The sequence below is a fragment of the Nipponia nippon genome, unplaced genomic scaffold (genome assembly GCF_047370975.1).
Source record: "Nipponia nippon isolate SJK-2023a ecotype South Korea unplaced genomic scaffold, ASM4737097v1 scaffold_5, whole genome shotgun sequence".
NCBI classification, from domain to species: Eukaryota; Metazoa; Chordata; class Aves; order Pelecaniformes; family Threskiornithidae; genus Nipponia; species Nipponia nippon.
The window spans coordinates 77,767,810-77,791,026 of NW_028262369.1; the positions used below are offsets into that span (position 1 = coordinate 77,767,810).

Genomic DNA, 23,217 nt, shown 5'->3' on the forward strand with positions numbered 1-23,217 from the left:
TGGCTGTAAATGATTTAATGTTGCATAAGTCTGCCTTATAAGCAAAAATCTTAAACCCTGTTTTAATGTTCAGAGCATGTAATCCAAAATTAAAGAATGTGCAAAAGACTATACAGACAATGAATTGCTAAAATAACTGTAATGATGCACAGTTTTACAATCACCCTCTTTTCTCTGCTGAAGGACCTTGCATATAAGGCAAATCTCCACCTGGCAAATTCTAATGACAGTTTTTCTTAATTACACGAATGTTACAAGACGCACTATGATCAGCAATATATAAAAACAGTACATTGCTTCCATTATTGTTGGACATTTGCATTAAAACACAAATAGTTTCTTTGCTTATCTGTGTTCCTGGCTGAAGGCCAGTAGCTTTCCTGCCTTTTATTAGTTGCAGTATAATCTAAAATAGAGGCTGAATAAAATAATTGACCAAGAATATAGCTTCAGATAATATTGTCTATGGGCCCCACTCTGTCTTTCTCTTTTCTGTCTCTCCCCAGGGGAAAAGCAGTTATCTTCCTTATGCTAAATCCAGTTCCTATCCACAGCAATCATGTAAATCTTGGCATCAGTCTCACAGCAGAATAAAAAGTCAAATCAGCAGGAAACTTCCACGTAAGAGCAACAGGCAGCCCTAAGAAGAAAAAAAGCCCAACAAAAAATATCCTCTCAAACTCTTCCATTTATTTTCTCTCAAAAATAAGAGTTCTACTCATTAGAAACACTCAGGTTTTCTTGTAATTTTTAAGATAATATGCCTTCAAAGAATAACAACTCATTGTTCAGCAAGCTTGCCAGCCTTTCAAAGCCTTTTATTTCAAAGCTTCTTTCTGAATAAGCAAATCGATAAAGAGAGCAAATTGAAGTTTCTGCTTTTCCTAGTGTTTTGCATAGAGGCTACACAAGCTGTCTTCTCTCAAAATAGGTCAGACCTCAAATTATAGATTTAAACTAACCAAAAATTGTTGGATGTAGCTGGTGGGATGGATTTTATGTATTTTACATACAGACTGACTCTAAAGCCACAAAAAATATTTTTAATTGAAAATTCAATATGTTAAATCAAAACCCCAACGTATTCTTTATTACAGTCCTACATATTCAAAAATATTACTAGTAATTTGATTAGGGGTATTTTAAATGTTTAGAGATAGGCAAAGGAAGACTAAGTATAGTACAAGTAACTATCATATAAACATGTTGACAACATAATAAAACTACAAGTGTGGTTTGTAATATAATCTGAATTTGTACATATTGGACTGATACACAAAATGTCTTTGTATCCAGTTATTACATTCCACAAGGGCATACTTCAGAGTGAATTAGTCCTTTAAGGCATTAGGAGGAACTGTCTTACTCATACTAAACTGACTTGCCCTCCCCAAAATGAGAGAATGATTACCAGGGTTATAAAACGGAGAAAACGTACTCAGAGATATAAAGATTTTGTTTGCTAGAGCAGAGATTCAGGGCATACAGAGTTAGGAATACCGTGTCCTTAGAAGAGTTGGATAAGGGAGGTTGGAATAAGAAAGAAATGTTATTTAGTGAATGGAGCACGTGTAACTCAATAGCTTGGAAAGCTTAATGTTAGTAAGTGCAAAATAATGCAATTTGTAGGGAAAATGTTGTCTCAACTCTTCACAGGCTTGTAATCACTTCTTAACTTGGGAAGGAGACCTGGGCATTGCTGTGAACAGCTCAAACCATGTGTAGATTCCCAGATAGGGGTTCCTATAGTAATTTCTGCATTAGTACCTGAGTAACAATTGAAAATTCCAGAGGTGCTCAAACAGAGTATGCAAAACTCCCTGATAACTGGTGTAGGCTTACGAAGGAAGAAATCAAAATGTGCACTGTATGTAATTCTGTGCCAGAAAATTTGACTTTATAGAAAAAGCAGGTACAAACAGAGTACAGGTACAGTCAGAGATTGAAATAACATTGAACTCCACTGTCTCTGAAGTCCACTAAAAACTGTGGAAGCAACTCTTACTTTAAAATATCTTTTTTCAAAGTGGAGTAACACTACTGTGAGAGATTTCAACCGCTGTTGATGTGGGAATGGCTGACTGCCTGTATTGCCTGTGAACTTTCTCTCATTTATCTGAGAGAATAAAGCAGTGCTTAGGTCTGTATGCAAATTCTTTGAGCCAAATACTGCTTTTGGTTATGCACTTACAGTCTCATGGATAGGCAAATTCTTCCCAAGTTTTTGCAGTGCCATTGTCAGGGTCCCACTGCCTGGTAGCGGAGAACAGTTCATCCAAATTATAACAGTGCCTTCTTTGCTGGGCAGCAGTCATTATTTTCAGTCACCAGCTCTATTACTGTCAGTACAGACAAAAGAGCTAGGAAGCCACCTATTGCAGCATTTTGAAAGCTGCTGTAGTTTTGTTTTGCAAGGCCCTTCCAACTTCTGCTTACAGTATGCAATAAAGTGAGGACAAGATTTATCTCTGATTTTACATTGCTACAAACTTTAAGAAGCGTACTCATACATTTCCAGCTGCTACTCTTATTAGGTACGGAGACCTATGAAATGATGGTGTCATTTCATATCACTCTGTAAACACAGGAAAAAAAGTGCTTTATTTTTTATTGAGTAACTGTCCAGCAAACATCTTTGTTCACTCCATGCACCTCATCCTTTATTAGTGAATTACAACTAAAATGTAACTTTAAGGCTTTTTAAGCGAAGTATTTCCATAAAACCATGTGAAGAGAAGAAATAGTTATAAACGGAGAAGCCACTGCCTGTCTACAGCAAATACTCCATGAAGACTGATCTATCCAGTTCAGAGTACAGGCTGAATATACAAGAAGATTGCTGAGGGCTGGCTGGGAGCCGGGTGGGCATGGAAATGGCAACCAGGTTCAACATCATCAGGCAAGTTCGTGGTGCTGAGGCAGGTCGACAGGCACACTGGAAAGTCAATCCACAGGTCATAACCAGACCCGCTGAGGGTCAGAGTCCTGTGATGACTGGGCAGGTCCGTGGTCATGGGGTCAGGCAGAAACCAGGCCAGGAAGTCAGGTCCAATGGGGCACAGGCAAGGACTGAAGCACCCAGGTTGAACTTAATTAGAACTTAATTGCCCCCAAACTCATGGACTGGGGTGTGTGGGTGAGGGTCCCAGCTGAGGCTGGTCAGGGCCATTAAGGCCTATTAATGTGTTCAGGCCCCTGACAATTGTAACATTATATAAATCATTATCCATTGGAAGTCTTGCATTTGGGATAGACTAAAATGATTTCAGGGGCTGTGTCTTACTGAACTTTTGTTCAAATTCCTCATTACAGATGCAGTAATAACAGCAATGAACACTCATGTAAATTTTCTTGTATTTTTAATCCCATTCTCTATATCTGCTCAGAAACAGTAGCCAGACAGTATTGGAGCTCCCATTGCCACAGTGATCTATGAGCTATCGCTTAACTGCAACAGCAATTGATGTTTTTAACAAAAAGATCAAGCACTCAAGCTGAATTGCTAGGATGATACCTATACTGGAGGTCTTTCAACACAGTATTTCTACCAGATCCAGTAGTCATAGCAATAATGAGAGTAATGTCCTGGAGAATCAGAATTACACTGAATTTTGCCGCTTTGTTGATGTAAACATGAATACTAAGCTTTGTGAAAAACCACGGTGCCCTGTCTACATCAGTACTCCCACTGTTACTAACATAATGAGATCACTGCCATAGTTAGCTATAGGAGACAAAATATCTTCCAGTATAGCCTGAGAAGACAGGTAAGCAAGTCAGATCAAGAAGTAGCACTAGCATACCATGTACAAAATAGCTTTCAGTAGTACTGAAACTAGTATATTCAGTGGAATATATCAGAAAACAAGCTTACAAAGTCAGTATCCACAAATAAGAGTAAATTAAGACGGAAGCTGTTAGCATGCATCAGAGGGGAGAACTTTACTTTTTGGTTATTTGAAATTGGCACTTACGTTCACTTTTTCAGGGTCAAATTTTATGTGAGATTGCAAGATCAAATGGCAAAAGTACTGGAAGTTCCTGTTTTTTTCTAACTCTTCCTATTTTCATTTCTTCTATATGAACTTATCCCTAAACTTGCATGCTCGTATGTTCTCTTTGTGGTATCTTTTAACCAAGCTTGTACTGGCACAGAAGTTACAAACGGGAGTTGAAGAAGTCTGAGGTAGAGCACAATAAAGAACCATTTCCAACATCAGTGATGAAGAAATACTGTATTTTAAGTGGGCCCTTTAAAAGAATATAATACTAAATATACAAATTCTGACATGACTGTGTGTTTTATGTCTACTAACCTTGTAACTTTATTTTAAGGCAGATGACTCATCATATTGTATCATGTCACGTAATGATAGACTAGCATCTGCCAAAAGCTGTTTTGGTAGTGCTTGCCACCTAGTGGATTACTGCTTGTATACACATTCAAGAAGGATTATCTGCCACAAAAATATTTGAAAATCTCCTTATTTATCACACTTTTTAATAATATCCTGCAGACTTTGAGTACTGCTAGGTGGAATTTTTTTTGTTGGAATGAAATGCTAGTGAAAATGGAAATAAAAATTGGAAACATTTTCACAACTTTTATCCATTTTCTGATAGCTCTATTTATAGCTAGCTATTTATTGACTTGGCAATAGGCAAAAGATGGAATTACAGAGCCAACAAGTAGTTGGTATACATGGCCATGGACTCAACTGTAAACTCAAGCCCCAAGCTAACATATGCTCGTTGGTAGTCTATCATCACCATATTTGGCAAACGTAAGTGAGCTCATTGAAATTTACACCAGTTGTTTCTACTTCTTCTATTAGAGTTAGCTGTGGCCTTGTCATTTTTGTTACAACAAAAGTTCTGATGTGTGTACAGTAGTAACTGGATTTTCTCAGCTTTACCTCCTCTCTTCTGTTAGCCGCATTGTTTGGAATGGTTGTCATCCATTTTTTTGACCTGGACTTCAGTCTCTTCCTGTACAGTAATTTACCCTTCGTTACTGCCCACTAGAGATCCAAAGTGTTGCTCATACCATAACACAATGCAAAAATCTGTACATAAGTTACAAGGGTTCCATCAACTACTTACAAAAAACACTTCTCCACACAAATGCAGTCCTCCTGCTAAAATTTTGAGTCCCCTCTTTCAAGTGTGAAAACAATTGAGCTTTTACTGAATTTTGTAATAATCAACATATTGAAAAAATATGGACCATTTTACCAGAACTTTCCCCAAAAAATCCAGCTTACAGGAGACAGTTAAGAGAAGTTATCAGCAACAGGGAATTGTCAGGTTTGAATACAGCAAGTTTTCTGCTGTCCTGATGATTGTAACAGTATTTTTTACTCTTCCATGATGATGATGATGTTGGAAAGTTTTAGCCAACAGCTGTATGATATTCAGGAATAATCAGTTTATGCTTTATACTTTTAGAAGAGTTTCCAATTAATCTTACTAAGCTCAAGAACGTACTCACCTTAATTCTTACTTCTTACAGATATGTTCATATAGATGGTTTTGCCATATATAGCATTTTATGATCAATAACCTATTGATGAGTAACTCGATGTGCAGATGTTAAATCTGGGTCAGAAGATTCCATGGGGTCAAAACTTTTGCTCTGTGTTCAGTTTGGCTGTTATTTATCTGAGGATATTTGGATCTTACAGTGCATTATGTGACCGTCATCACAGAATTTATCTTCCCTTACTTGCTCTGGAAATCTCATGACTGAGAATAGTTTTGGTTTTTTTTCCTCTCCAACAACTGCTATGGGGAATTTCTGTTATGATCAGAAGGTGAAACACAGATTGTTTCTTTATCCAGTGAATTCCTTCACTTTCCATTATATACTGATTATCCTTCTAACACTAAATTTCATCAGGAAGATCATCAGGAATACTTGGAATTAAGAAATATTTAAGACATTTTGTACAACTATCGTCCTGTTTTCCAAAAAGTAATTATAAGAATAATTTGATCTTTTGCCAAATTTAGAAAGTCGTATTTTAGTACCATAATATAAATCTGTACTCAGTGGTATCATAGGCTTGAAAAAGCATTTTTATTAAGATACAGAAAAGAGTAAGGAAAATATGCATTGTAATTAAACATTTGCTTTCATCTACAAATATGTACTGTGAGTAACACAATAATAAGTTCCTGTGAACAGTTAGAAATAGAGGAAGGAATTTTCTGAAATAGAAAATATTTGGCAACATGTTTTAGTCTCTCAATAAAATATCCATGTAAACAAGTAATCCATATTTACAATATCATATGCAATCTTCTTGGTTACATGTAGTAAGAAGTGTACATGTAATTACTGTACATTCAATTTTAAAATCTAATTTGCATTTCTCAGTGTCATTAATGTTGGAAAAAACACTGTTCTGCTACTGTGCGCAGTACTGCATGACAGCATGTAAATATGTTACAAAAATATTTTTTTTTTTCAGTCATCTTAAAAAAATAGGACTTTTAATGTTAGGTTTTGTAACTTCCTATGTTTTTATAGGAATCCAAATTTGGAATGTAAGCTCTACAGTCATGTCCCTGTGAAAACAACAAAGTAGATGATTTCCAAAGATGCAGAAAAACCCTGATAAAAAAGCTAGAGTTCTACCTTCCAATTATATCTTTGAAAATATACCTTTTCATTTCCTGTGCTGCTACTATTACACATAAATACAGGTAAGAAAAGTTGCATGAAAGGAAAGTTAATAGAAGGCCACTTTGAGAAGCAGCTTTAGGAATATGGTTTTTTCCAGAGTAAATTACTCTCCAAAGTCCTATGTATTTTTATTTAGCACTTGACCTAACCTCCTATGTTGTAAGGATACTTCAAGACCTTTTTAATCAGTTTAGAACAGAACCCAAAAGTCTGTGTTAAATTGCACACACCAAGGTTGAGCAAGGTTTAGGAGCTCACAGCTACTGCATCTCATGGGGGCCTTCCAAAGACCAAAGCAGCCAGAAGCCCACAGTTCATACACGTGAGATATCACCTATTATGATAATTTCCCAGAATGGAATCTTCCAGCTCCCGTTGAGTTTCTACTATCATGTTTAACCTCAACGTTGAAAAACAAAAATCTAGTCTGGCAGACTACCCTCAAAAGGTTGCTAATCCTTGATTTTCAATTAGTTTTATATCATCAGAATAGAGAAGTAAAGAAACGTCACCATTCTTTCTCAATTACCATTACTCTTGAACAGTATGGACTAAAATGTAAACCAGAAGGCATACTGGTTACGATAGCTTAACTTTAACAGCATATAGAACCATTCACCGAAAAACTGTTGATTTCAATACATCCAAGTCAGTGTTGTAACAAAAGAAATCACAGATTTTGTTGTTTTTTTTTTCCAGAATACTGTACAGTTAGAGTTTCTTCCAGAACAATCCTTCCACACAAACGCACACTTTTACTAGATGACTTAGTACTATGCAAGGATTGAATGAGCTCATTTTCCCAGGTGGATGAGACACGGTAACAGGCCAATACATACAAACTTAAAATGCTGTTGCCTGTGTGAGTGCAGTATAGAAAGCTAGCATAGTAAATTACTAGAACAGTTGAGTTAACCTATTCACTTCACCTGTTACACTTCACAAAGTGTTAACAGAGCATCTCTCACAAAGACTAAACGTGCATTCACCAGCTGTAAGATGCTTAGTGATTTCACCAAAAAAGCAGACTAGTTGAGCAGAACGTAACGAGATCAGAAGAAAACAGCACAGTTTAGTGTTCTCCAGAAGCTACTGCGAATCCCGTTTCTTACTTAATGTTCAATATATAAATTTTTAATAGGATGCATAACATAATCATGTCGTGTCAGTTGAGTACTAATGCAATGTAAAACAAATGCTCTTGTTTTTCTCTCAGAAAGCTGCTATCAATCAGTACCATTTGGGATTTTATGCTGAAGCTGCACAGAACACTTTTAGGGAAGACAGGTAATTGCATGGAACTTGAAAAACAGGGTCAAAGCTGTCTGATCCATTGCACATAGTGGAACTGGAGGAGTGCTCACACAATAGGATAGTATTCCTTCTGTCATACCTGAATTCTATACTAAGGCATTTAAAAACAGGTATTTTCTCAAATGAAACAATACACCAATGCTAGGTGGGTCCCAGTCATCCACAAACATATCTAAGTGAAAACAGAGAACTCTGGGATGTAGTCCTCGAGTACCAAATGGTACAGCAGAAAAGTTTTTCAAATAATTTACTATGCTAGCTTTCTATACTGCATTCACCATTAAATGTTATTACAAATCAAATAACAGGAACTGAGGTGCTTCTTGTCAGAGAAGATCCAAAAAAACTCATGATCAAAATTGTTTGTACTAACACAACACTGAACTACAAAAATTGCATATTTGCTAAAGTTTAATGTATTTAAACACTTTTAAAAGCTGAAGTAGATAAAATTTATGTAGTCTTTAAAATATGGAAAATTATATGCTGTCTGAAACTGTCTATATCGCAACATGAACAGTGGTAAATTTGGACTTGTAGTGGGCTCTGCAGCTTTTACAAGAGATTATAATAGAAAGGTCATCATTTTGGACATGTGCAATCAAAATAATCTACTATAATTATTCTTCTGTAGTAGTAAAAAATCTAAGTATTGTTTATATCTGTGAAAATAATGAATAAGCATAATACGTTAATACTCTGATTACTAGAAAGAGCTATAAAAGTGCCAGTAGAGACTTAAACTGCATTATTTAACACTTTAATTTCAAATTAAAAAGGCATAGAGTTTATATAGTTTTCTTATAGACTAAAGTATGTCTTCATGCCCATGACAGTAATGATTTTGACACCAGTGTGGAGATACCAAAACTGGCTTTCAGTTAATGGGTAGGGTTCTAATCAAATCAGCAAAGCTCAGCTGTTCCTTGGAGGAAGCATTTCTCACTTCAAGCTCCTTTCTTCTGTAAGACCGCTAGCAGTCTTCTCTGGTTTCTAACCTCCTAATTTCTAGTCTGGTGCCATAAATCAGTAGAACTGTGCAATCAAATAGAGATAGTAAAATGCTGCCTTCTGGGATAAAAGAAAGACTTGGTTTAAGTGATACATATTTTTTTAAATGTGTATCTATAGCTTTCCAAATAAGACAAAGTCTGCGTTTGGATGTCTTACAATTTCCTTAGATTTCAGTAATGATCGCACATAATCCAAAGCCAAATGTTGTCTGTACACAATATATTTGGTAGAGTTTGTTAAAAAGTCAACAGATACATTCCGATTAAAAAAAAGTAGAAGTTTTTAAAGGAAACATAATATTTAATGAAGATCTCAGGCAAACTTTCATTTCTTTTTTTGAATTCAAAATTTTAGACTAAACATTTTTATGGTGCAACTCTGCAAAGTGCTGAATGACCTCAAATCCCATAGATCTTAGCAGCTCGTGAGGGGGTTAATGAGGGCTTTAAAAAAGTGAACATTACCAGAAAAATTATGTGTGACCAACTAAATTCTGTCTGGTATACTTCATGACTCTGATTCGTAACCTGCAAAATCACTCAGAGCAAAATTTAGTCTGAATCTTGTTAACTTTTCATGACTATAAGAGAGATAAGCATTAAATTACTAAGTGATATGGAAAACATTTTTCCAATTATGTGATTTTCCCATTATGTGATGTCATTCAGACTCTCACTTTTTAAATGAGGACTGAGCATGAAGCAAAATAATATGTTTGGGACTTACTGGAATTTAAATTCATGGGCAGAAAACTTGAGTATCTTTGAGCAAGCCATACTGAAAATAAAACCCCAACCTATTTCTATATCAATATAACTAAATCGGAAGGAACCAAGGGCGTTTGGCAGTATAATAGTACTGTTGTTCTGTGTATTTTCTTTACATAGTCGATCGTTGGCCTGCTTCATCAAGTTTGAGGTTTTGTTTTCTGGCTGCTTCACTATTGACCTTCAGATCAGATTTAACTCCATTACTACCATCTGTCAGTGTGGATTCTCCTTTTCTGCCTTCAGGAGTCGCTCCAAAGGGCTGCAGAACTTTAGCATTCACTTCGGGGGGGCGCTTCCATTGGGGCTTGCTTACCATCCACAAAATAAGTATACCAAATGTGAGAAGCAAAACACCAAGACAGTTGACAAAAGTTGCTTCTGCTGGGGATGCACTATATGCAGGATTTTTCCTTTGGAAGGGAGGGGAAAGAAAAAAAAAAAAAAAAAAAAGGTCAGTTGTTTTAAAGACAATCCTAGCCTAAAACCAGCAGTGTCCTTCCAGGTAGGAGGTCTTTTTAAAACAAAACAAAACAATGTCCCAATACTAGATGGTTATTATTCTGTGCAAACAGAAGTACAGTTTGCAATGAATAACTGTAATAAACAAGTGAAAAAAAAATACTTACAATGAAAAGATAAGCTTTTGTGTGATTCCCATGAGAGATGTTGCAATCACTGTTGCAAAGATGGTAAGACCCGAATAAATATGTATTGGCCGGAAAGCTGCTCGGACAGTAACTGGAGCAAAAGGGAGCAGAAAAATAGCGAAACCCAAGAAAACCTAAACACAAAACAGATTCACAGTTAGAGCTATATGGGAAACAAGCTGCACTTCTCAAGCAGAATAAAAACAATCATAAAAATTCCATTTTGAGATGTCTCCATGTACAAATTTGAAAAGAATTGGCATTTTTATTTCTGAATATGTTTCTTTTCAAAACCAAAGCAATAATTCTGGATTAGCACCTGGGAAGCAGACATGAAGTATTTTATAAATAATCCCACCTAATATCAGTGTCCAAACTTATTGGTAATGCTAAAACTGCAACCAAACTAAGTACTGGAAACACAAGTTTTCAGTGTCACTAATTCAGTAATATATTAAAGGTGTCAGTAGCTACATTTGTGCAGTCTCTTTAAGTCCTGTTCTCTGCTTCTGTTACAGATTTACACATAAATGAAGATCAGAAGGCAGTCTAACCTTCTGAATTGAGCGGACTAAATAATTTTACCTTGTTAGAGTTTTGGTTAAATTAAAGTACACGTCTTTAGAAGGGCAACGGTCTATATCTCAATACATCAATCAACTGGCATTTACAGAATAAAATGTGGGTGAGTGGCGTGAAGTTTTTCAGGAGACATGAGTCCTCGCATTAGCGCTAGTTTTGTGATGGAAGATAACCCATCATGTCACATGGTTTCAGTCACAGGCTTGCCCAGTCGTATTGAGGTTGCAACCCTTCTTTAGCTTCTTCTACTGTTACTCACCCCTGCTGCTAAATTAGAAATAGTGCATGAATTTGTATTTCATCTTGCTTTAACTTCAGTCTTAGTCCTTGTTTTGTCTTTCCATGCTGGGTTAAAAAGCCTGGTGTTTTCTCCCTGGGAAGCTTTTTAATACACTGTAATCAAGTCATCTCTTAATCTTCTTTAGATCTGCTAAACAATTGGAGCTTTTTAAGTCTTTCACTGGAAGACAGTTTTTCCAGCTCTCAAATTGCTTCTCCAGATTTTCTTTGCTTTTTTTCCCTTTTTTTTTTGCATTTAAAAAAAAAATTATTCCATGGTATTTCATATTAGTTTTGCCAACACCACATATGGAGGTTAAGATAATCTCCTATCAGAGAATTTACTTTTCCTGTTGTCACAGCATTGTGCAAACTCATTTTGAGCTTCATGTCGTCTTTGAGTACTTCTTTCCAGAGCCATTGCTTTCCAAGAGACAGTCTCCATGTTACATTTCTGCCCTATTCTTAAATTTATGTCCTTGTGCTATACTGTATTAACATACATTTGGCTTAAATACAATATATTTACACTCTTGTTCCTGTAGGTATAGTATTATGTGAGCACCCCCCCTCAATAATTTTTCAATTCTGAGATTGACACACCATTTCTGGCAAATGCCAAGTGTCTTCTCTATTAACAGAGATACTACTTTATCACTATTTTTTAACAATAGTGCTCAATCACTTAACAAACATCTGTCTCTGACTGGAGACTTATATTCCAGTTTGGAGGAAGTAACACCACAGTTCTATTGATGAGACAGGCAAGGCATTAAGTGCCATTGATCATGTTTATAGTAGCAAAATGAAAAGTAGAATTAAGATCTTATTCACAATTCTTTATCTTAACCATTAGAAAAAATGCCGATACTCAGTATAGTGGCAGCACAGATTTCCCTGAAATAACTGCACTATTACCACAAAGAAAATCTTAACACTGTTCCTTCTTATTCATTAGCTGTTGTTCAACTATAAAGAATATACTCAACAATGCTCCAGTATGCTTTCTTTTTTCTAAGTCTTAATATCACTATTTCAACACTGCTCCCTGTACCTCCTAGCCTGAGCAGTGAAGGATAAAAGTCCAGAATTCAAATCCCTCAGCTGGGGGTTTTCTGTGCTTGATCAACAGACAATTAACTCTTTTTTTTTTTTTTTCTTTTTAGTGTTTTGGCAAAAAAAATTAAGAATCACAATTTGAAGCAACAAAATAAATTTCCATAGTCTAATAACACAATCTAGGGAATTCAGAATGTATATGCAGAAACATCACATCTGTATGTGTACGCTAAATGTCAGGGCATGCCTGCTCTTCTTCTATGCCAAATGCAAAACATACTAAGTTAGCTCATTTTAGATTATGATAACTCTAATTCTCTGCCAATACGAGCAGTTAAAAGCATGCACATGAACATTTATCAAAGTTTTGCTGATTCAGGAAAACTGGTTAGCCAGTAGTATCATTCAGATGTCAGATCCTTTAGATCTGCACTGCTCCCTGCTGCACTTATTCTGCTGATAAACAAGTCCTGAGGCCAAGAAGTGACTACTTAAAATTATGATAGCTGGAAAAAAAGAAAAACAATTACTTCATTTGAGACTTCCTTAATAAAAGCTCTAACTGTATTTAAATATGCTGCCAGCAAACCAAAGCACTTGCTTTAACTTCAGCAGTTTCTAGGGCTTAGAAACACACTACTGTATAACTGAATAGTATATAAACTGCCATTATCCCAGCAAATAAACAAAATATGCTTTAAAATACATGTTTCTTTGAAGTCAAGGATCCAGTATTTGCACATTTACATGCTAATTTGCCAAATCACAGAATGTAAAATGGGTACCCCAGTAGTTAGAGTGTATTAGTGAGGGCCTATTGTGAGGGCCTGAATTACTCAACACATTCTTCAAATTTACAACCTGTTTATAAATACAGTTAGATTCTGACCTGGAGAGAATAAAATATGACAGCAGCCAGACCAATCCAGCTGTGCAGACTGTACATGTTAGGAATGTTCATGGCATTGTGGTAATCAAACACGGCTACCAGAGCAACAATTGCAAAAATCATAGCTATGGTATTTAATCCAGCATGTATCAACTTAATTAGGAACTTGCTGCACTTCCAGGTCCAGGGCAACCTGTACACAATAATACCTGAAGAAAGAACAGAAACAAGATTTTATGCCTTATAGAATAACTTCTCCCAGATTTTAATAATCATGCATCATTCACATAGTTCATTGTAAATTACAGGAAAATCCAACCTTTAATCCTCTACAAAAGTCTATTAAAAGGCTTTTTCTCCTACACATAGCATAGCATATTCCAAATATACAACTGAGGTTTAAATATAGCTTTTAGGGAGATTTCTTCCAAATCTAAAAAAAATTAAGTGTGTTTCAAAAAAAGAACAGTAAACAACTTGGTGTCATCTTTTCCTCATTCCTTAAATTGATCTAACAGGGATTCTGCACGGGATTTTGATTTTTCTGCTACTAGTCAGATTGGAGGAATAGGGCCCAATTCTTATATCCAGAAAACTACCTATTGAGAAAGTGTATAAGATTATTTTTTAATATTTATTCTCTTTGCTAACTTCAGATAATGCTATTCTCTAATTGCGTAGATATTTATATGACTATCTATTGCATTGATACTAATAGGACTACTTTAAATGGGAAAATGCTACTCAGCATAAGGGAATCATAATCTGACTATTAAGAGACAAAAGGATTTGGCAACTACAACTCTTCCAACACTGTTAGATGAATGTAAGGGGGTTTTGCCTATATTTGCCTTAATAACTCTAGCAGACAGTGTTTTGTCCAGTCTGAACAAAGCAACAATTTCTAGTGGTCTTTGTACACATTTTTGTTTACTTGGATGCATGCCAGGAAATACAGTACTGCACTAAATAATTGCCAAAGAAAACACTGTTCACAAGTGAAATTTCCAGACTGCGACCAAATTTTAAATCAATGTATGCTTTTACATACTGTATGAAAATATAATACTGGAATGAAAGTGTCCCTTAGAATATTTAAATTTATACAGCACTTAGGTAGTTCTCAGCTTTCTACTTTTAAGAAGTAACAATAGTAAATCCTACAAAATCAGGAAGATAGAAGCCTTGTTTTTAAGACAGTTTGAGAGTAATCAATCTATATGACATAGGTATGATTCAGCACACCAAGCTTATGATCGCGTCCAAGAGTTCCCCCAAAGTTACATGATAGTCTTATATCTTGTTAATACTGAAATAATTGCTTGCATCAGACTATTATTAATTATCTTAGTACTAATGATTACAATTTCTAATTTTGTAAAGCAGGTATGCCAAAAGGCCCCAAACAAGCCTCAACATCCCATGAGGATATTCCCAGCAAATCCTCCTTGCTCCATCTTACAATATGGCCCATAGTATTGTCAATCATTTTTTCCAAGTGCAGCAGAGTACTGGACTCTGTATGTCTTGAAGTAAACTTGATGTGCATAGGTCCCGGTCTCAGTTTTCAGTCTTCAATCTCAGAGGGTCCAGTGCAGGCTAACATTTTTGTAGAACATTTTCTTTGGTGCATAAGATGCTGTCATCCAGTTGATTTCACTTCCAAAATCACCATCAAACTCCCTAGTCACTCATCTACATAGTCTCAGATCTCTGTCTGAGCCATGAATTTTCTGGGCTGTTTTGTTATGTTTGAGGCAGAGATAATCATGTTTGTCAGGTAAGTCAGAGCAAGCATTATCTTTAGATGTCAGTTCAAGATGAAAGACTATGCTTACTTTAAAATAGATTTGCGGTCCTTCTCCTTGCTCTTGCACATTGTCCACCATCTCCCTTCTCCCATCTATGGCAGTTCTGAGACCCTTTGTGCAGACAATTCAACTTTCTATTCTGGCAAAAACTGTACTTGGGGTGGGCGGGTGGGGCGGGAGTGGGTGTTAGTTTTCTACTAGTTGAGTTCATTCAGTTTATGGGTCTGACAAGGGCCACAGCTGGCACAAACAAACCAGTAGGAAGATGAAGTCTGAGTCAAGGAGAAAGCTGAAAGGGAGAAGTGGAGGAAAAAAGTAGGAATGTTTCAGCCACAGTGAGCTGTTAGATTGTCTCACCCATCTAGATAAATCATCCATACAGATGAAATCGAATTGACTCTGTAACACCACATGGTAATGTGGCAGACCAGGATTTTTCCTTCTCTTTTCTCTTTAAGAACTCTTAAGTAACATTCCTGTTGTATTCCTTTATTAATATACTGCTGACGTTAGGCTACATCCTCATGTTTTAAGCCGGTTTAAAATACAAGTTATATGATACTTGTAAATCATATATGATAAGGAATATTAATTGTGCAAGCATCTTCCAAGATTGATAGTGTCAACCTACAGCTTTATTGTACAGTGTTTACATGGGACCCATAAGCAGTAGAAGGCTGATTTGAGGATGGGAGACAAAGACTATCCCACCCTCCTTGTTCTGACTCACTCTTTATTCAATCTTCCACAACGCCCAAACCCACCATGCTGCTCCTCAGCCTGCAACAGAGATTGTCACATCTCTGTAGAAAAAAATACTCTTTTATTGGGTGAGTAATGGAAAATCCTCAAAAACCATTTATTCCACATTATATTTTGATGGGTTTCTCAATTAGTCCTTTGGGAGAGAACCAAACATTATCATTTGCAGGCCAAACACAAACTAGCATGCAAATACTCCTTTGGAGCATGCCCTGTGTCTACATTGTTCAACATTTCCACATGTAAAATAAGACGGAATTCCTTATTTACTTATTTAACCCATTCTATCACACTACTATTCCTTCAAGCCCTTCTTAAAACTCACTTTTTATTCATGTTTTTTTCCTATCTTATTCTTTTCAAAAATGTTGCTGTACAAATATGCACACAGGCTTCTATTGCCTGTGTTTTTCCCACTTCAAGTCTAGAAAATCACCTGGACAATTACTGTGCACTGACAGTGTTTTGTCAGGTATTATTTACCTATAGGTGCTGATCTACAAATAGTAAGTATTAGTATTAGCATACCTACAGCTTTGTCATTTGATTGACAAGATATATACGACACTTTTATCAGGGCACATCTACTTCCCAATATGCACGTTATTATAGCCATCCCTTCTACCTCCTGCAGACCAACAATACAACATTTCTATCCTTTGTATAGACTTTAATGAACTCAAGAAACAGTTGATTTGGTTATTATTTCAAATCCTCCACAGATATTTAACCAAGATATTTATTAGCTATTCCTTTCTACTTTTAGCTACCTAAAGATTTCTTTTTCTTGCATGTGTGTAAAGAGGTAACCTATTCCCCAGTCTCATCCAAATTACTTTGAATTCAATAGCTGACTTCCGTCAGCCAAATTTGAATCAGATTCACAGTGGTATCTTATCTGTTGATATTTCATCTGATTTACTACAATACTCCTTCAGTCTCTGACTTTGCTTTTCTGGTTACACAACAGGATTTCCTCCCCAGATAATGCTCTATTATCAACTAATTCCTTGTATATGTTCCTTTTTTTTTGAGCTATGGTAAACTTCCCTACCTATACAAGGCTTGAGGCAACATCCTTACTCTGTGACACAAGGACAAACTGAGTTTCAGAGGAAAAAAAAGAAAATGCATAGGAAAAAGCTGCAGAAAACCTCCCCCTATTTTCTTAAAAAAAGTCCATGCTTATATAAAATACAGTAGTTTGATCACAGTTAAGTGGTATAGATCTTAGTGAAGTCAACAAGTGTTTCTTGCTGCTTATTTATAGCCTGAAATTACACTTGCCATGACCTACTGAGCAATAGTATGTAAAACAACTTAAAAATACTGTTTATTGCTCAACAGTAATTCGTAACTTGAAGCCACAAACTGAGAACACACCCCACTCTCATTGAAAAAATGAAATTTGCAGTGTATGTTCAAATCACAACATTCCCTTCATAGCCAGAACTAGACAGCCACCCCCTCCCCCTGCGTCGTCCAACCTCTGCCTGGCTGGGCTCCTGCTGAAGAGCGAGCGAGCGAGCACGCATGTGATGCAAACAACATGTTCCACTGGAATGGATGTCCGGATGTGCTGGACAAGTTTTCTGGCTGGATGAATGCAGTGTATCATCCAGCGGTGAAGCAAATGTAAATAAGGTTATTAAAAATGAAATTCTAAGTTTGTCTAGACAAAATTCTAGTTTGTCTTCTATTACAAAGAAAACATACTCCTGCTTACATTTATACTGTAAGTCTCCAGAGGTTCTTCATTACTTAAGAAGAGTAAAATCGTCCCTGTCTTCTCCCCCCAAAAGTCAGTGGTAAAACTGTGGGAGAATTTCCACTGTTCTCTGCAGTATTTACTTGCCCTTCTTGGAGACATTTCTAATGTTTCGCTTAGTTCTTTTCATGTTGAAACTAGCAAGAATTTTGTCAATGACTTTATAAAAAATTACTGTTGGAAGCTGATATCTGTGTCAAATTTCCGCATTAGTTTTAATGCCATTAGCATAAACTGACACTCCCAAATGTCGTGATTTTTAAGGTACAGTCCAGTGCCCTTATTTTTGCAATATTCAGCTCTAGTTTAAATACATTCACAGGCTGGATAAGCCCCTCTGTGGTGCTCTGTCATTATCTGCTTTTTAAACTTTACTGAGAGCATTGTGTTTTCCTTTCCTAAATTAATACTGTTTATCAACTATAGCGTGTCTAATTTAGTAATCTTCTTGGAATTAGCCAATTAGACTAACAGCAAAAACACAGTTCAAACTCCAGTATTCCTGCTGGCCTCAAGGAACAACCTTTGCACTTAAGACCTAACGTACTAATTGTGTGGGATGGAAAAAAAGGTCTGTTGTAAGCGTAACGGGAAACATTTAAAAGTCAGTCCAAGGCTGAACGCTATGCAATCAAAAGTTCATACACTCTATAAAAAAACCAAAAACCACCACTGCATCATAAGCATTGTATGCTATTTAGGCAAGAGAATTAAGAATGAACTTAAAAGATATATTTTCCAAAATAATTTACGCTAAGTCTGTGCTGATTAATTGCATTTTAATGATGCTTATGGTGCTACATTTTCTCTGGCACAAACCCTGTTCCTGGATCTAGCTTCAGTGGTACTGAGCCTTCCTTTCTCCTCTCGGGACATGAGAGAGAGCCAAAAGAGAGGGAGCCAAAAGAGAGAAACTTTCCTAGGGCAGCATTTCTGGCACTTCGATTCTCAACTCGCATAAATTCAGGCTGACTAGGAAAACACACCTCGCAAGCGTTACTCAAAGCGCAAGGCAATCCCAGGCCAGGGTAAACAAGTGCTTGTAGAAAAAAACATATATAGCAGTTTGGGCTTGTTACAAGGGACTCTTTGTGCCTTCTCGGGGAGCGCTGGCTCTCCCAAACCGCTCCGGCCCCGGACTGCCGCGCTCCCGCTGTCACCCGCCACCGGCCGCTGGCCGCCCCGCTCCCCGCCGCCCCGGCTCCGCGCCGCTCCGCTCCGCCCCGCTCCGCCCCGGCCGCCTCCGTGCCAGCCCCGAGCCCGGGCCGCCGACGCACCGATGCCATGGATGAAGATGAAGCCCGTGATGATGAGGACGGGGTGCCAGTTGAACTCCCGCAGGCTCCCGTCCCAGCTCAGCCCTTCGCGGTAGTGTAAGACCCAGACGAGGGAGAAGATGACCGACACGAAGCCGACCAGCAGCGCCGAGACCAGCAGCGCCAAGAAGCGCCCGTAGTCCTCCATCTTCCAAGCGCCGTGTGCGCGGCAGCGAGCGCCAGGAAGAAGGGTCTGGGCGGCCGGGCGGGGCCGGGCCCGGGCCCGGGCTCGGGCTCGCAGAGCGCGGGCGGTGCCGCCCCGCAGGACGCTGCGCCCTCCGCGGGGACGCCGCGCCGCAGGGGCGGGAGGAGGGCGGCCCTGCGCGCCCGTCCGCCCTGCCCGGCAGCCCTCGGCGGTGTCGGCGCTGCCTTCCCGGGGGCGGCGTGTTGCTCTTATTCTTTAAAGCAGCTTTTACGAGTTTTCCGAGAGGTTCGTTCCCTCGCATTCAGAACTGCGTCTTAGGAAGGACGTTTCCATGCCAGCCTGTCTCCTGCGCGGGTGGCGGCCCCGCAGCTCTCCCCGCTGCCCCGCGGCACCGGAGCGCGAGGGTTGATGTTGGCAGGTTTGTGCACGTGGCTGTAGTGGAGGTTGGCGGGTGCGGTGAGTGAGGACGCTGATGGATAGCCGACAGGAATTTACAGATCTGCTGCGGCAGGCAGATAAGGCATCACAGCCACAAGCACTGACAGATAAAGCAGGAACGCTACTGCGATGAAGAGGAAGATGGCATACAGAAAATGCAGAGTAGGAGCATACTTAAGGACAGTGGTGGGCTGTACTTGGAGCATGCTGTCTGTCATGATCGCCCCCGTTACTTCCCATTGGATTCACTGAGTGCTGTGAATGTAAAACAGATACTAACCAGTTTCATATATGGACTCCGGCCTAAGTATGCTAGAAGTATTTGGGCATTGTTCTGTTGAATAGCATCAAATATATCAAATGTCCACTAGCTAAGAAAGGGAGCGCACAAACCGTAAGACAATTCCAACAGGTATGAAAAGGTGCGTTGCAGGAAAGTTAGAGAAGAAAACAGAAGAAAACAAAACAATTCCAAAAGAGACAACAGGCATCGCTAGCCAAAAATATAACTCGATAGATTAGACCAGTTTTGTCACATCAGGTATTCAGTCGCTTTTTCCTTTGCTGTAGAACATTCAGCTGGCTCTGAAGCCTGTCAAATGTAGTAGAAGGATATGCCCAAACATATACTCAACACTACTTTTCTGGTATTTGATTAGCTTACTTTTGAAATATGTATAGTGTCAAAATACATGTAAATTAGAAACTCATTAACTGATTGAGAGAAAAAAATACTACTCACTCTGGCTGGTCTTTGAGCTGTCTGATATCTCATGCTCAAATTGAAGCTTAAAAAATGAAAGGGAACAGTTTTATGGAACTTAAAATAGTTTCAGTAGAGTATCTGCCAATTCAAATCCAGTACTTACTAAAGTATCAGAAACATCTACATAGAGACATGAGGACCAAGCCAGATTGGAGTGGGATGCAAATATATTTCCTCATTATTCTTTCTGATCTCCCAAAAATGCATCTTGGGCTCTGACATGTTAAAGAAAAACGTGACTTGAGCATCACTTGTATAACGATGTTTAGCTTTCATTTGCATGGATTTAATGTGACCTGCTTTCGGGATTTAAGTGGTTGCTCATTCTAGTCACAATGGTAACTCAAACATTTATATTGTTGAGTTTCACAAGTCACAGCATCTAAGGTCTTAAGTGAAGATCTAAGCCCTTAATCTTTTGATGCAGGCATGAATTTGCAAGGATGCCAGATTGTTATTAGCTCATGAGACAAGCGGGTCATCTCATTATTATGTTCATAAAAATTTTACTTGTTTTTCTGTGGATTGCTTAACTGAAGTTAATCTTTCTACTCCTTACTTGCAAAACAGCATGTAATAAAACCATAAACTTGCCTCCTTATGCACAAAAAATGTCATGTGGCTTAAACAGCATAGTATTTATACATGATCAATTTGGGGGTATTTTTACCTGTTAAAAATATCTTTTTGTTTACTTCTCTGGAATCTTTTACTCATTATATTTTAAACAATCAAATAATCTCTGTTATATTTTCAAAAATTTAGTGTTTAGTTAAAGAGTACCGTAAAACGTTCAGATTTATGTTGAAATGTTACAGATCGCAAAGCATCACTTTCATAGTGCTTGTCCATTCCATACAGGGAATTGCCAAATTATTACATGTAATTCCAAAAAAAAGGATTCATAGGTCCCGGAATGTGTCCATTCTTTCCAGTTATATGAGGTGGTCTAATAAAATGTCTTTTGTCTCCATAAACCCTACAAACTAACATAAATGCTTATTTTAATCTACCTTCTATGAACCTAAATTTCCAAATTGCAAAATACTTCCAGTTCCGACTGATTTCAATAAGCTTTGATTATACCCAGCCATCCCGATAGTCCCATATAGGAACCTTCTACCCAAGTGGATTTTACTTATGCCTAAAACTATATATCTCAGAAGACCTTCAGGAATTCCTGTAGCTCAAACTGGTGTACCCTGTTAAAGCAGCCAATAACAAGAGCAAACACAGAATTTTATTGAACTGAAAAATGAAGCCCAGTTTTGCCAGCTAACCATGAACAAATTGTTTTTAAAATAGAAATGAAGAAACGTGAAAGCTTACAGAATGTTAAATAAACCAAACCTGAACGAAGTGCAAAATAAATTGTTAGACAAAGTGAAATGTACTTCATGGAAAATCTGTAATGCAGAAGAGATTTCAGAGAGCACAATTAGTAACTCCTGCCTGTATTTCTCCTTGTTTACTGTTCTTCCATCTCTTCTTGCCCACTTGATACAAATGTCGGACTGGTGTAGAATCAGAAGCAATCTTTAGCACAGCTACAATGTCCGAGGGGATTGCATGTTTACATGGGGGTGGCAACTCGACATCATACAGCTGACTGCTGAGGGCTGAATTATGCATTTGATAATCTGTTTGGAACATAAACTGCCACTGGCATAAAAATGAAACTTGCCTGTATGGGGCTTTCAAAGTCTCTTGGGTCGATGAACACCTGCTTTTGTTAACCATTACTGTGGATAGGTGCCACAGCAGTTCGTAATCTCTAGATTTCCCAGAGCCTCTGTCTCCTAGAGTACGTTGATGTTTTTTCAGTACAGCACCAACTCTGTCAGCGTGCTGCTCCCTCTTAGCAATTCTGTTGGGACATCACCTAATATGCACTTCTTTCTTTGGGTTGCTGCATTGTCAGATGTAGGAGTAGGATGACTGTGACTTCAGACCTGGAAGAACCTACAAAGTAGACAGACAAAATAAGACCTACAAAACAGACACAAAAAAGATTCACAGATTATTTTGAAGAGGCAGCAATGGACTCCCGCCTGTATTGTGCCTGCAGTACATGGCTACTTGGCAACTTCTGTCATTGTTGCTATACCATTCACACATTTTGAGAGCAGCACCCTAGACATAAATGTACATGAATGTTTGTTTAAGCAACACACCATGTCACCATAGATCATTCTTTTGTGCTTTTGATGTAACTTCTTGAATATAGGAAGTGTTTCTAACTTCCAGTGACCAGTAACTGACTTGTCAGAGCTGTAGTTAGAATGAGGTTAGAGTCTCTTTTACCACTTAGAACTTTATCTCTGTTTTTCCATGCAGTCATTGAAGATCCAAGCCTTAGAAAAGGACATTCCAGACGAGTTACAGTGTCCCTCAAAGCATTTGGATGAGTTTTTCAGAAGCCTCATGGCTGTTTATCCTGTAAACAAACGAAACTGATGAGATAGTCCAGCCGGGTTTGTCCTGGCAGCTAACTTAACTGACTCTTGTGGAAGCTTCAGAAGTTATCTTACCAGGAGTAATACTGACAAATGAGTTTAAGTAATCACTGTTTGAATGGCACAAACAAACCAGAATAATCCTTTTACTCTTTCTGGCACTGAGTTCCGTGTCTAAGCAGCAGAACGATGTGGCCTTTGCTATTGAGGGCATTGCTAATTTATCTTTGCAAAAAAATTGCAACTATTGAATGATACCCTTCCTAGAAATAATCTTTAGTTACTCTCCACCCTGGAGAGAGGTTTCACTGAGATAGAATAAGGCACATCATAGTGCAGCTTTTGTCCGAAATTCTATACTGGTTATAGGCCAGTCATTATTGCCTGTGCAATGAAACTCTTTACTGTGCTTCAATCCATAGACATTTTGCTTCTGTGAGTTGTAAAATATTTTTCTAATAAATTAACGTATTTTGGAATTTTTTTTTTAAATTGTGGAACCATGGGGCAGTA

General features: G+C 37.8%; 2 protein-coding genes across 2 annotated transcripts in view; one reads left to right on the forward strand and one right to left on the reverse strand.

Annotated features, from left to right (window-relative positions):
* The window catches only part of LOC148052353 (uncharacterized), a 66,590-nt gene that overhangs the window by 21,371 nt on the left and 22,002 nt on the right, over positions 1-23,217 (forward strand). The gene's annotated exons all lie outside the window — the stretch shown is intronic.
* On the reverse strand, positions 6,049-22,346 carry CYBRD1 (cytochrome b reductase 1). The gene is made up of 4 exons (XM_087731134.1): positions 18,861-22,346; positions 13,243-13,451; positions 10,413-10,567; positions 6,049-10,196 (listed from the first exon to the last, which is right to left on the reverse strand). Exons 1-4 carry the CDS (start codon positions 19,045-19,047, stop codon positions 9,896-9,898), a joined length of 852 nt encoding a protein of 283 aa, XP_087587260.1. The 5' UTR covers positions 19,048-22,346; the 3' UTR covers positions 6,049-9,895.

What these genes read in the sequence shown, in the direction of transcription:
- CYBRD1 (XM_087731134.1), bottom strand. Translation starts at nt 19,047, where the DNA reads ATGGAGGACTACGGGCGCTTCTTGGCGCTGCTGGTCTCGGCGCTGCTG. An exon ending in CATCTTCATCCATGGCATCG is followed by an intron (nt 13,452 to 18,860) that starts GTGCGTCGGCGG and finishes TTCTTTCTTCAG; the next exon opens with GTATTATTGTGTACAGGTTG. An exon ending in TCATATTTTATTCTCTCCAG is followed by an intron (nt 10,568 to 13,242) that starts GTCAGAATCTAA and finishes TTTTGTGTTTAG; the next exon opens with GTTTTCTTGGGTTTCGCTAT.